The sequence below is a fragment of the Ranitomeya imitator genome, chromosome 6 (genome assembly GCF_032444005.1).
Source record: "Ranitomeya imitator isolate aRanImi1 chromosome 6, aRanImi1.pri, whole genome shotgun sequence".
Classification (NCBI taxonomy): Eukaryota; Metazoa; Chordata; class Amphibia; order Anura; family Dendrobatidae; genus Ranitomeya; species Ranitomeya imitator.
Genome location: NC_091287.1, coordinates 95,712,812 through 95,727,272, shown reverse-complemented (window position 1 = coordinate 95,727,272; position 14,461 = coordinate 95,712,812). Strand labels below are relative to the sequence as shown.

At 41.1% G+C, this 14,461-nt stretch overlaps 1 protein-coding gene across 2 annotated transcripts in view; it reads right to left on the bottom strand.

Moving 5' to 3' along the window:
- Positions 1 to 2,005: 2,005 nt before the first annotated feature.
- Positions 2,006 to 14,461, bottom strand: part of WIPF3 (WAS/WASL interacting protein family member 3) — a 53,312-nt gene continuing 40,856 nt past the window's right edge. The window contains exons 4-8 of one of the 2 annotated variants that reach the window (XM_069729935.1): positions 11,901 to 12,017; positions 9,570 to 10,328; positions 8,818 to 8,976; positions 8,071 to 8,172; positions 2,006 to 6,839 (exon numbers count right to left, since the gene is read on the bottom strand). In XM_069729935.1, coding sequence (XP_069586036.1) covers positions 6,799 to 6,839; positions 8,071 to 8,172; positions 8,818 to 8,976; positions 9,570 to 10,328; positions 11,901 to 12,017 — 1,178 coding nt within the window. In that variant the 3' untranslated portion in view covers positions 2,006 to 6,798. The remainder of the gene's footprint in view (positions 6,840 to 8,070; positions 8,173 to 8,817; positions 8,977 to 9,569; positions 10,329 to 11,900; positions 12,018 to 14,461) is intronic. The other variant, XM_069729936.1, reaches the window with a different exon arrangement.

The window sequence follows — 14,461 nt, the reverse complement described above, 5'->3', positions numbered from 1 at the left end:
AGCCTCCTCTGACCTGGCAAATCGCTCCAACTTAGCAATCACATCCATCTTCCTCTGATAAGCAGCGCTTGCCCTCGCCGCCTCCTCTGCAGTCTCAGCGCCATCTTGGGCCTGTGAGCTTCCCGCAGCTGTCAGCTCCTTCTGTCTCCTGCGTGTCATCCTCAGATAAGATTCCGTTCCTTCGGGTCACACCTCGCTCCCCGAGACTATGTGCACTCCTGAGAGTATGATTTGCGCTCGGCGGCGCCTCTAAGGGGTTAATACAGAGATAATGAAGCGGGAGAGCTCTGTTGCACGTCTGTTCACATCGCCTGCTAGGCCACGCCCCGAGAAATTCTGTTGTAACCTTGGCCAGATCTTTGCCTTGCCACAATTCTGTCTCTGAGCTCCTTGGCCAGATCCTTTGACCTCATGATTCTCAGTTGGTCTGACATGCTCTGTGAGCTGTGAAGTCTTATATAGACAGGTGTGTGCCTTTGCAAATCAAGTCCTATCTGTTTCATTAAACACAGCTGGACTCCAATGAAGGAGCAGAACCATCTCGAGGATCACAAGGAAATGGACAGCATGTGACTTAAATATGAGTGTCTGAGCAAAGGGTCTGAATACTTATGACCATGTGATATTTCAGTTTTTCTTTTTTAATAGATATGCAAAAAATTCTACATTTGTTTTTTTCAGTCAAGATGGGGTGCAGAGTGTACATTAATGAGAAAAAAATGAACTTTTTTAAATTTACCAAATGGCTGCATTGAAACAAAGAGTGAAAAAGTTAAAGGGGTCTGAATACTTTCCGTATCCACTGTACAGCAGCTTAGCAGTCATGCTTCCATACTTTGAATTGACTTCAGCTTCCAAGAAGAAGTTTTGATTGTTCATCACGTAAGTGATCAGAGTAGGCAAGATTATCAGATAGCATTATACTTTTCATGCTAAAATAATATAATCTGCGTGAAACAAAGGATCAGTAATCTTCCAAATACAGCATGATTAAATATTTTAGTATATTTTTTTCTCCTGAATTGTGTATTAGACTGTTGGTTATTTAATAAAGTCTTAATCACAGCATTTAAAAATTCTCCACAACTACATCTGGTTCTTCCATGTGGAGTCTGGACACTGACATTTCCAAACAACTCTCTTGGATGATGATGCTGGTTGGAAACTTTGGCCACTTGAAAGTGACCTTAGAGGCATAAAAAGTTTAAAGGGCTTCTTTACTATCCACATATTGATGGTCTAGCCTAAATTAAACAGTATCCCAGCTTAGTACTCTGCTTACCTCCGGCCGGTGCTGCAAACTGCTGATAGGTGGGGGGTGTTGGACCTTCACGAACTCTACCCCAAACGATAAGCCATCAGTGTATGGGTATGTGCACACGATGCAGATTTAGTGCAGAACTGCAGCAGATTTTTCTGCAGCAGAAACGCTGCAGATCTGCACTGTGATCACAGTACAATGTAAATCAATGTGAAAAAAAAAAAGCTGTGCACATGGTGCAGAAAAATCTGCGCAGAAACGCTGCAGTTTTCAAAGAAGTGCCTGTCACTTCTTTTGTGCAGTTCTGCAGCGTTTCTGCACCCCTCCATAATAGAAATCTGCAGGTGCGTTTTTGGTGCGTTTTTTGTGCAGATTTGTGCTCAAAAAACGCATAAAAAACGTATCAAAAACGCATAAAAAACGCACCTGCAGATTCTGCCAGGAGATGCAGATTTAGTGCAGAACTGCAGCAGATTTTTCTGCACCAAATCTGCATCGTGTGCACACAGCCTATAAGTAGTGGACAACAACTTTTATCTGAACATGAATACAATCATTTATGGTCTGTTTAGGAATAAGTTACTAATCTAGTGGCTACATAAAATGATAAATACTAAAAAGCAAAAAATAATAATCTCCCCCAATAGAGCCTTCATGTTTTATTTCTGTCAGCTATATATCCTTCAAGTCATTTGATCAGAATATGAGGGATTAATGTGTAAATGATACAGCACATTCACTGTGCATTGTACGAAGTGTTAGAATTTATTATTAAAAAATTATAGTTACATACGGGTTTATGACAATGGAAACTGAGATTTTTAGAAAACAATTTACAAAACCATACACAATGGAGTAACCAAGTTCTGGGTTTTATCAATTTACCTGATAAGTGTATTATTGTGTTTATTCATCAGATATTATCGAAGACAAAAATGTACTTTTTAACAAATAGTTGGATGATACAAGATTTCTTCTGGTAAAAAATTGAGTGGACAGTAACTAAAAAAAGATCTATCATTGCTTCCAACCATGGTTGTTAAATGAGCGCTTATGGGCTACATACAAGCGAGAGGCTGGCAAGATCTCCTGTTTAGATAGAACGATGTGAAGGTGAAAACTATTTAAGTGCCAGCATTAATGTTCCAGTCACACGATGAATGTTTTGGTTGTTCATCGGGTGAATGCCTGCATGTTTTACACAAGTTCCTGAAGATCCACACAAGCCAAATTGGTGAAATCTCGATCATTGGTTCTTCACAGTGGTCATCTCACATTCTAGAAGGCAAACAATAAAAACAAGGCTGGGTGTCCCAGAGTTTCTCCTATTCGCACTTCAAAGTTTATTTTCCCATGAAGCTTCATTCCCCTTTGCCAGTCTCTGGACCGCTGAGAGGCAAAGCGCTGAGCAACGCAGTCACGTCTCCCTAAGCGCAGCCTTTTCTCAAGTGGTCTATCCTACATGTGTATGCTTGATAAAGGTTTGTTTTCACCAAAACATTACACTGTTCTGTGGACCACATTGTTAAAATTTACTTTTTTTCACCATGCCTACGAGTATTGGATTTCTTTTGCCATTTGGTGTGGGATCCTATCCGAGCACCTACTGTGACCAAGGAGTGCTGGCCTTCTTTAGACCACAGCTATGAAGAGTAGCTTTCCATATAGTGACTTTTATGAGTAGCCCTCAAATGATAGCAGATCTGGATGAGCATATTTTGGTATTGGTGAGATAAACTAGGTAAATACTGAGCCAGACACCAGAGAAGGTGATTGAGGCTGCATGTAATAATATGGTGGAGTGCTTGATGCGAGAGTACCTAATGGGGGTAAGGTGGGGACCCCTGGATGAAAGTATACTGCCTCAGTGTTATTCCTGTGAGGAAGCTTTACTCATTATACCGATAATGGGGGTTCTGGGTGTTACTAATATGGGGGGTGGTGCGAGCTGGATGCCACTACTTGGGTGGACTCTGCATGTGGCTTGCAACCCTCTCTCTGAGCTCTCAAAGAAGAAAAATAGGTGTCATCTTGTTTTTCCCTTATATCTTTGTTCAGAATAGAAAGGGAAATATGTGGCTGTCAGACATCTGTGACTTCAGTTAATTTCACTTAAGAGCATAAGGATCAGACATGTTAAAATTTCACATGCCTGATCCCTCTTTCCCCTGAGATTTGTCATCGGTGAAGTGTTGGGACAACACCATAAGCACCAAATGGTTGGTCATTCCTGGCAAAATCAGAAGACTTAGCCAACAGACATCTGCTACCTTGAAGGAAATCTGTCACTATTATTATGCTGTCCTGTATGAGCAGAGCATTACATAGGGACAGAGACCTTCATTCCAGCGCTATATTCCTTACTTTTATTCTTGCCGGTCATTTCCATGACGTCTCCAGTTATTTGCCACCATGCTGATGTCCTACTATGTGCTCATACAGCCAATGTCCATGAGATGTGGCTTCCCTGCCCCACCCGCCACTGATTAATATTTACCTCCTTATGTATAGTCTAGGGAGAAAGTTGCCAATCATGTATTGTAGGATTTTAGAGAAAAAAAAAAGATTTGACATGACAGAAAATGTATTTAATGCTATGCTTGCATCATGTTTTCAGTCATTGCTTGATGAATATGTTGGGTTACCTATAACAGTATAAATATGTATGAAATAGCAGAGCCCACTATTCCTGCAGATCTGTTGGGTGCATTGAGCCCTATGGATGGATGCCCCCTGACATACACACTAAGGGTCCCTATTCATCATTGCATTTCCGCCAGTTTATTGGCATGAATAACTCTCAATTAGGCTGGTTTCACACGTCCTGATATTTCCAGTACCGGAGATATCCGTGTCCGTTTGTCCCATCTGTGTAGCATCCATGTGCTGTCCGTGTATCCGTCTCCATGTATTGAAACAATGTGTTTCAATTTTAACCTTATGACTTTAAAAACGCACACGGATGGCACACGAACGGTATCCGTGTGCAGTACGTGTTTACACGGACCCATTGACTTGTATGGGTCTGTGTGATCAGTGCTGTCGCTCAAAAACGGACAAGTCAGCGTGTTTTGCACACAGTCTGTGAAAACACGCTGACGTGTGCATAGACCCATTCATTTGAATGGGTCTACATGTGTCAGTGTCTCCGGTACGTGAGAAAACTCTCATCACACGTACCGGAGACACTGATGTGTGAAACCGTCCTTAGTGACTTTTTGATCTGCCACAAATTCATCAAACGATTTGTGTCTTTTTTACAAGTTGTCTTTTGTGATTTGGTTAGTTTTCTGATTTTTATGTCAGTGTGGCTTTTCCAGATGATTTAGACAGATACATGAAATACAACTTTTTACATTAAAAAAGTCATAACATTTTACGCAACTCTTCTCCAGTCCCTTTGGAGTGATTTTATGTATACCAAGTATTTTGGCGCATTTGATTTCGACATTTTGCGAAACATACCACTTTTCCAGTTAAAAGGTTGCAAAACAATCCAGTTAAAGACAGGGAAAAAAAGACATTTTGGGGGTTTTCTGCAAAATTCATGAATCGCGTATGCCATTTTAAAGAATTTTAAACAAAAAAAGTCAGGGATACCACAAAGTGAAAAAGAAAAGTGACTTAAAAAAATGCAAATGATGAATCGGACCCTAAGTGTGGATCCATAATGTGAAAAGGGCTCAAGCTGATTGATGTCAACGTAAATTTGGAACCCATATTAATTATATCATCAGATATCAATTACTAGGAAATCAAGGGGATCATACAGATAATTTTTGCTACAATTATAATAATATTTAGTTGATAAATATGATTATAGACACAAATCTACAGCAATAAATAACAAACATTATTTTTGTGGGAAAAATATTACGCCAAAAACAACCTCGATGCAGAGGATGCCCTGGTGACTGCCACCATAATAATGGGGTTTTCCAAAATAATAAATGCGGTTCAGCTCCATTTACTTGAAATGAGATGACCTGCAATACCTGACACAACCATGCACAGTCAAGGCACTGTTTCTATATTTATAATATAGGGAAGGTAGGCAGAGATCTTTAACTCTACTTTTTAGAGGCAGAGCTAAAAATGGGGTTAAACTTTTTATCTATTTGATCAATTTTGACTTACGTTTTGCTACTTGATCCTAATATTTGCTATAGTGTACAATTTGTATATATGTATAAGTTCTCCCTAGATATAACAGAGTATGGGCAGACTCCCCGCCTGACACAGTGAACGTGACAGCGTGGGAAAATGTTCCAAAACTTTCCCACGTTAATGAGTTCATGTTCAGTGAGGCGAAGAGGCTGCACAGTCAGCTTTTCATTCATTCCTCCGTGGTTTACAGCCCGGCCGGTAGCATTAGCACTGCACCGCTTACAGATGTGCCTTTTCTGGGGTGGCTGGGGGCAATATCCATGGACCCTCTCTAGGCTATTAATATTTGTCCTCAGTCACTGGCTTTCCCACTCTGGCGGAGAAAATTGCACTGGAGCCCACGCCAGTTTTTTCCGTGAATTAATCCTTTAATTTAACATAGCTCCAAAATTTTACTCACACACACGAATAACATTATTAGTGAGGGACACATAAAAAACTAACGGAAAAGGTTAACTGTATGTAAACCATGTCTCATATCCTGTCGGGTTCTGTAATAATTTTACAGATGCCGACAATTGAATTATCGGCTATTCTGCTGTCTAGCTTTGTATGAAATATAAAGATATATATGGGTGTCACTGACATATACATATATATATACACACAGTCTATGTTTTCACAAATATTTGAGCAAATGGATCCATTTATATGTCCATTTTGCAAGCTGGCGAGAAAATCTCACCATATGGATGTCATACAGATGTGACACGGATGCTTACATGAGAGAAAATCGCATCCTCGCATTGCACACGGATGACATACGGATCACTGTTCAGGGAACATTTATGCGATTCGCGTTCGTGTAAAATGGACCGTTTTTTTTTATACGTTGTGTGCGACTCCGTCCTTAAGTCGGGGACTGAAGAAAGAGTTGTGATGTAGTAAACGCTGCTGCTCATCATGAATTTGATAAGTGGGTGTTGTCACACTTTGCGGCGGAGCTGGGCAAAACTAAGCTTCAAAAATCGTTAATTTTTTGGTGCAATTCCATGTTGTGCAAAAACTTTGTGACTTTTCAAACCAATTTATACTAAAAGCTTTGAGTCTGGCCCAAAGCGTTCACAGTGAAACCATTAACAAGGCACTCGTCTCGGCATCAACCCTCGCTGCCCGGATAAAGCTCTAGAATAAGTGGCATCCGTATGACATATATGATATAGGCAGCGTCACAGTGATGTTGATGCCCCGTTCAAGGGGTCTGGCGGATACATTTTCATCCAGTCTACGCAGATTTCGTCATCGTAGCTTTCAAAAATACATAAATATGGTCTACTCTGTGCTTTATGTACATTTATAGCATTTATTTTCAGGAAAGCTTCAATCTTCAGTAAGTCTTTTTTTGTGCTTCAGTTGTAATGAAGATTTTCTCATCTCATCTGCGGAAACTGGAGCTTCGGTGCGGAGGGTGCTAACAAGATATAAAATGTAACATTAACACTTAAAGGGATTATATGAGAAACGCAAGACATGCCATACACAGGAGTAATAAAGGAATGGATGATAGCAGAATAATGACTTGCATGAATCAGCGCTGATATCGCCTGATTGTATGGAAGCACATCACTAATCCTCTCCTCTTCTGAAGCCGCTCGCTACACTTCAGGGTGTAGGACACAGTGGTCGCTGTCGGGAGGCAATGATGAAAGGCGGGACCCCTGTACGGTGACCCCCTCACAGTCAGTGTGCACGCACAGCACCGCGGTTAGGGGTCAGGTAGTGCTTGCTCTGAGCAAGCGAGCGCAGAGTCGGTAGTGGTCAGTATGCAAAGCAAGGGACAGTAAAGGTGCACCGAGCTCTTGTCCACGCCATAGGTGCACTGAAACTGCCTAGTTTGCACATGGTATAAAACAAGATTTAAAAGTAATTACAGCAATGAAGTATATACACTGCATATATAATTTGTTTAGGAGCTATTAGCTTAATTTGCATTTAGAGGGAGAATAAACTCTCTTTAAGGGCTTGCTCACACCAGTAAATACACCGGATGAGGGCTATGCGAATTCTATCTACACTTCAGAATCTGACAATGAAAAAACCGCATCACACTACAAAGTGAAATCGCATGCCACTCACCCATTCAAGTCTATAGGTGCGTGGGAAACATCGAGCTGCACTCAGATGCCATCCAAATGCAGTCTGATTTCAAAGAATGGAGAAGATGGAGAAATGTTGTTCTCCGTCTTCTCCTCACAGCGTGCCAGATTTCTCAAATGTGAGAATCTACGGCCATCTTACTGTAGCCTGAAACTATTAAAAAACAGCATTTAAAGAGGCTAGCATGACCTGACAGGTTCCCTTTAAAATATATGGTGACCAAACTACAGCAAGGCAGCATCACAACGTTGCACTATTTGTTTCGGTAAAATAATGGACATTAATCTGGTCCGAGGCAATTGGCATTAATTCCATTTCTTACATTCCTAAAACGGAACTTGGGAACTGAATTCAACAACAAAGGTGTGAACAGGGTCTTATAAGGAGGATGCAATAAGCTTCAATACAGATACAAAACGCAAGACACATGAAGTTTCGTTTTCACGACCCCCAAACTAGAATTCGGATGTACACTGGGTTCATAAGTAGAAAGACATAAATAATTGCCTCTATCCTTCAATGTATATTTGCAGTGAAGGACGTACCGTAATTGCATTTGCTGGGGTACACCTTTTCAAATGGTTCATACACTTCTGGTGGAGGCAAGTCTTCTACTGGATGAAAGGGGAATTTAGATTCAAAGTCTTCTGCAAAAAAAGAGAAGAAGAGTCAGGTGTTGCAGAAAATTGGCTTTTAATATTAATCATTACTGACCTAACTACGAGTGTAGTATTATCAGAGCACTGCTCTTGTCTATGTGGCGGTGTCTGGTCGCAGTAATATGGCTGATCTGCAGTGCCAGGCACAGATACACAGCACTATGGCAGTGAATGGTCCCTTCTTTATCTTAGGTAGCAGACCCCACCGATCCAAAGGGTAGACCATCAATGTCAAATTCCGGTGAAGTTTCTCAAGCTGTGGGGAGCTCACATGGCATGCTACTCTTATAGCTCAACCGTGTCCATGCCCCAATAAAACATCTCGCCAATAACATTGTCTATTTTGGCCTGATTGTTGTTTTTTCAAGTAACCAAGACTAATCTGGGTCCACAAAACAGTTTTGTGGCTGCCATGAATATTTTATACATATGAAGAGTAAAGGCCTAATTTACCAAACTGTCTAGTAGGAAAACTTGGTTGTTGCCCATAACAACCATTCACAGCTCAGCTTTCATTTTCTAAAATGCATTGGGAAAATGTAAACTGCGTTTTGATTGGTTGTTATGGGCAACAAGGACACATTTTCTGTTAGAGAGTTTCGACAACGTAGGCCTTAAATGTGAAAACATTACCTAATGAGTGCACATTTCTTGGACTAGGAGGGCGATATCCCGGCTGTGCTGGGCTTCGGTTTGGAGCTTGCTGATTACCCAGCAGCCTGCTCGAAAGCTCTGTAGATGGTGATCTTGCAGGAGGTGGCGGTGGAGGAGCCAATCGGCCTCCATTGTTCCCTGAGTGAAAAAAAAGTTCATTCACGTTAAGTTTGTTTTTAATTAAAATAATTTTCATTGTTATGATTCTTAATTGCTGATATTTTTTAAAGGGGTTGTCTAGACTTGGGGTTCATAGGAACAGTATAACTACTCTGGAGCTGTTATGTGAACCCTATAGTTAAAGGGGTTTTCCAGGTTTTGGGCTTAAGTCTTGTGAATCCTCACAGTGCGTGCTGTCAGAATTTTCTGGTACCAGCAGCACAGGGACTTGTGATCGCGAGTATGTGATTTGCATACATGCAGTCACGTGCCAACTAGACAACTGAACTGAGCGAGACCTAGACATGTCTAGTCAGAATGTTGTCAGAAGTCCTGCACTCATGGGCAAAAAATAAACATCACATTTTGCAAACTTAATGCAATTATAAAAGAATAAATGGCACAGTCTCCTGCAGAGAAGACTTAAGACATTGCGGATTCACAAAGTATAGGGGAGTAAACACATGATAAAGCATCATTTATAATTGACGGATATTTATAAAAAAATAACAATGACTGTGATAGCCGATGTATTAAATCAACCATAGCTTGTCATGCAAATAAAATCTTACCAGCAGGTTTGTTAGGCCTTCCATATACAGGTACTGGTGGAACCGCAGGTCGTCCAGAAGGCCCCTTTTGTGGTCGTGGTGGAACACTACTGCATTCATTACCAAATACAGGTGGAGGTGGCAATGGCTCAGATAATCTGCGCTTGGTAGACATTGACATTGGATGAAGAAGAGGAGGAGGTGGTGGAGGAGGAGGAAGATCCCTTATATCAGGTGGTGGTGGGATGAAATCTTCTAACCGGGATGGCACAGATGGTAATGGAGGGGGTGGAAGTCCTGAATGATCCCTGCCATCTGGTACTGAAGGGGAAGGGCTTCTCCTACCAGGATAGCCTGGTGGTAATGTAGGTGGAGGATAAGGAGGAAGTGGTGGTGGAGTAGATGGAAAAAATTGGGATTGAGGTCTTTGAAGTTTAGACTTGTCTTGAGAATTCACTGGCGATGGTGGACCATTTGATCCTCCAGTTGGTTTTGCAGGTCTCTCTTTAAAAGTAGAGGGAATAGGTGAAGATGGCATCAGATGAGGTTTGCTGCTTGATGGTGGTATTGGAGGAGGCACTTGTGGTATTGGATGAGGTGCTTGTGGTATTGGAGGAGGCACTGGTGATAAACGGCCAAGGATAGTTGGACGTGGTGGAGGAGGTCTAGCTGCCACTGTGTGTGGAATAGGCTTGGGGTGATCAGTTTTAGGGGGTACTTGATCTGGTAGTTTAGGAACACTTCCTTTCATTCCCGGAAGCTGTGGAGCACTTTTGTTACCTGAAAGTACAATATCAACAGTGTAAAAAATCTGAGCTATTCTAAAGGTGTATTCCCATCTCCAAGATCCCATCCCAATATGTTATAAGTGTAATAATAATAATATTAGCAAATACCTCCAATTAGAAATGTACTAGAGTTTTTCTGATTCGCTATGTATCTTTCCTCATGTGCAGGCATTGCAGCACCTTAGGTATCCATGGGTATGACGACTGATATCTGATATAGCGACCGTTCGTTAGCCAGTTGCTAGTGGTCATACCCATGGATACCTAAGGTGCTGCAATGGCTGCGCATGAGGAAAAACACATAGTGAATCAGAAAAACTATACTACATCTCTAATTGGAGGTATTTGCTAATATTGTTATTATTACACCTACTACATATTGGGATTGGACCTTGGAGATGGGAATACCCCTTTAAGGTCCATTTACATGGACTTAAAGGTGATACAATGATTGTTCGCACATTTTTACCGATTGGCAGGCGTGTACATGCCTGCTTACACAAGTAGACAAAATTAAACAACATGCACCAAGCAATCTAAACTAGATCCCTCAATCTGCATAGGCTGCCATAGTTCTCGGAAGTGCGATATTTACACAGAATGAGGCACCATTGTAGTGTATATGCAGCTTAAATTTCAGGCTGCAATTCCCTTTCTTTTTTTGCACACAGATCCCAAGATCTGTCTGCAACCTGCTCCTGATTGACTTTTCTAGTCTGGATGTGTCCCTCCTAATAAGATATGCTTGATGTAAGGTCTGTGTGTCCAAGATGCTGCAAACTAGCTATCATAAGTGCAGCTTCATTACTGTATTGATTTTTGCTTTTATGTCCCATAAGGGATTTCCTTATACTAAAAAGCAATGATGCTGAGCACTGCTATATGATTCCCTCTCCCTTCTTTGGCAAAGTCGAGTACCGGTACTCTCCAGAGATAGCACTGCAGACTTCCTATCTAGATTTCTAAAGTTCAGTTTGTGCGATCTATTACCCCTGAAGTTTTTCCATGCTTTCCCTTCGGTCATTTATAACCTCCTCCTTCTCCCTGGTGATATCTTGAATACTAAATCTATGTCACAAGTAGCAGGATAACCAGTCATGTGAAAGGGTTGCACAGAGTCTACAGTAGAAAAATTGTAGTTAATTGTTAATGAAGACTAATAAGAAAGGTCCTGACATATAAGAAGGAAATGTACAAAAAAAAACATTTTCAGTGCAAATATGGTCATAGCCCTTAAGAGGAACCTGTCAGCATGTTTTCCCAATATGAACTAAAAGCAGGAAGGCCAGCCTATTATGGCGACAGAGGAAGCACCGAGAACAGACCAGTGACGCCCATTGGACTGAAATCCATACAACCGCAGGGGAATTATATATGGTTTCTTATTTGATGAGCAGGGTATCTGTGGGTTTACACACATGTTGTTGGACTGCTATGTTAGACGGTTTAAAGGTAGTGCTTTTAGTTTAGTGAGAAGCTGGTGACAGGTCCGTTTAATGAAGTAAATATTTTTCAAAGAGGACAACCCCTAAGTTAAGTTAATATTATATATTTGTCTTGTTACCTGTTGCATCCCTTTGGTTTGAAGGCTTAAGAACTGGAAATCCTCCAGCAAAAAGACCGCCAGTAGGTGGAGCCACTGCACTCCTACTATTTCCTGTGCCACCATTTTTCTTGGCATCTGTACAACAAAGCAATATAGAAAATACAATGAAATATTCATAACCACACTATGTGAATTAGATTATTCCCAAGCAGCTAATACAGCCCTCATGCAGTGTTATATCAGGTGTTAGAATGGCTAAGTCAAAGTCCAGACCTCAAACTAATTGAGAATCTGTGGAAAGAGCTGAAAACTGCTGTTCACAAACGACCTCCATCAAACCTCACTGAGCTCGAGCTGTTTGCCAAGGAAGAATGGGAAAGAATTTCAGTCTCTCGATGTACAAAACTGATAGAGACATACCCCAAGTGACTTGCAGCTGTAATTGCAGCAAAAGGTGGCGCAACAAAGTATTAAAGGGATCGAATAATATTGCACGCCCCACCTTTCAGTTCTTGAATTTCCACAAAAATTTAAAATAACCAATAAATCTTGTTCAACTTCACAATTGTGTTCCACTTGTTGTTGATTCTTCACCAAAAATTTACATTTGGTATCTTTATGTTTGAAGCATCATATGTGGGAAAAGGTTGAAAAGTTCCAGGGGGCCGAATGCTTTCGCAAGGCGCTGTATACTGATAGGGAATTTAGAATGTGAGCCCCTTTGGGGACAGTGATGATAATGGATGTAAAGTGCTGTGGAATTAATGTCGCTATATGGGCTTGTTTTCACTTGCGAGGAACACGTCCGTGTCTCGCATGTGGAAACGAAGCTCTGGTGCCGGCACTCCAGAGCGGAGCGTGCGGCTCCATGTGTTGCTATGCGGCCGCACGCTGCGCTCCACAGTGCCGACACCAGAGCTTCGTTTCCACATACGAGACACGGACGTGTTCCTCGCAAGTGAAAACAAGCCCTATGAGTGAGTAAAATAATTAAATGTGTATTCTCAATTTTGTTTTAAGTGGACGGGCATCTGGCTCCTTCACTGCTGACACCTTTGAGAATTTTCTTTAACTTTTCTATCCATTAAAGGGAACCTATTAGCAGAATTGTTCACAGTAACCTACACACACTGATTAAAATGATACCTGGGTTGATGAAATTCATCTTGTGGTTGTTGTTTAATCTTTATTTTCAGTTTTGAGTTAATGATATGCCCGTGCTCCAGGGCGGCCTGTTGGGGGTCTTCATGTGGTGCTCTGATGAGGTTTTCATGTGTATGGCTTCTGACAGGACACTGATCCCTCACTGACCTGCCCCTAGTATATAAAATTAATATATATACATATATATATATATATATATATATATATAAATGTATGTATGTATGTATGTATGTATGTATGTATATGTATATATATATATATATATATATATATATATATATATATATATATATATATATAAAAATGTATGTATGTATGTATATATGTGTATATCTATATATATATATATATATATATATATATATATATATATATATATATATATATATATGTATATATGTATATATATATTTATATATAAAAAAAATTCCCTTCTGCAGACTGGCGCTGGTGGTGGTACCAGTGCTGCAGATTGATCGCATATGTACTGTGTATGTAATCCTTTTCTTTCAGGTTATCCATAAATTGCTAAAAAAAAAAAAAAAAAAATCAGTTTGAAAATGGCGCTTGACCCAGCGCAGTAGCAGCGATTGGCGATCCAACAGATGGTAATGCATAGGCAGCGCCATCTTGTTAGAGAAAAAAAAATTATCTCCACTAAGATGACGCCATTTGCACCTGCGCAGTAGCAGCTGTCGGTGATCCGATAGATGCTACTGCACAGGCACCGCCATCTTGGAGGAAGCAATTTTTTTTTCTCTCTAGCAACATGGTGCAGCTGGCAGTAGCATCTATTGGATCGCCGATAGCTGCTACTGCACAGGCAGCGCCATCTTAGTGGAGACTATTTTTTTTCTCTAGTGAGATGGCACAGCCGGCGCCTGCACAGCAGCAACTATCGGATTGTCGATAGCTGCTACTGAGCAGGCGCGGCTGGCGCCATTTTCAAACTATTTTTTTTTTTGTTTTTTTTACGAATTTATGGATAACCTAAAAAAAAAAAAAAAAAAAAAAGGATTACATACACATTATATATGCGATCATGCTGCAGCGCAGGCGCCACAACTGGTGCCTTCCTACAGAAGGGGATTTTTTTTTTCAAAATATATCTACTATATAATTGTCTAAGGGTCACTTCCGTCTGTCACGGATATTCATTGGTCGCGACCTCTGTGTCATGGAAATCCAAGTCGCTGATTGGTCGTGGCAAAACGCCCACGACTATTGCCACGACCAATCAGCGACGGGCACAGTCCGGCAGGAAAATGGCCGCTCCTTCCTTCCTGCAGTCAGCGCCCGCTCCATACTCCCCTCCAGTCAGCCCTCACACAGGGTTAATGCCAGCGGAAACGGACTGCATTATGCCGCGGTGTAACGCACTCCATTAACGCAGCTATTAACCCTGTGTGACCAAC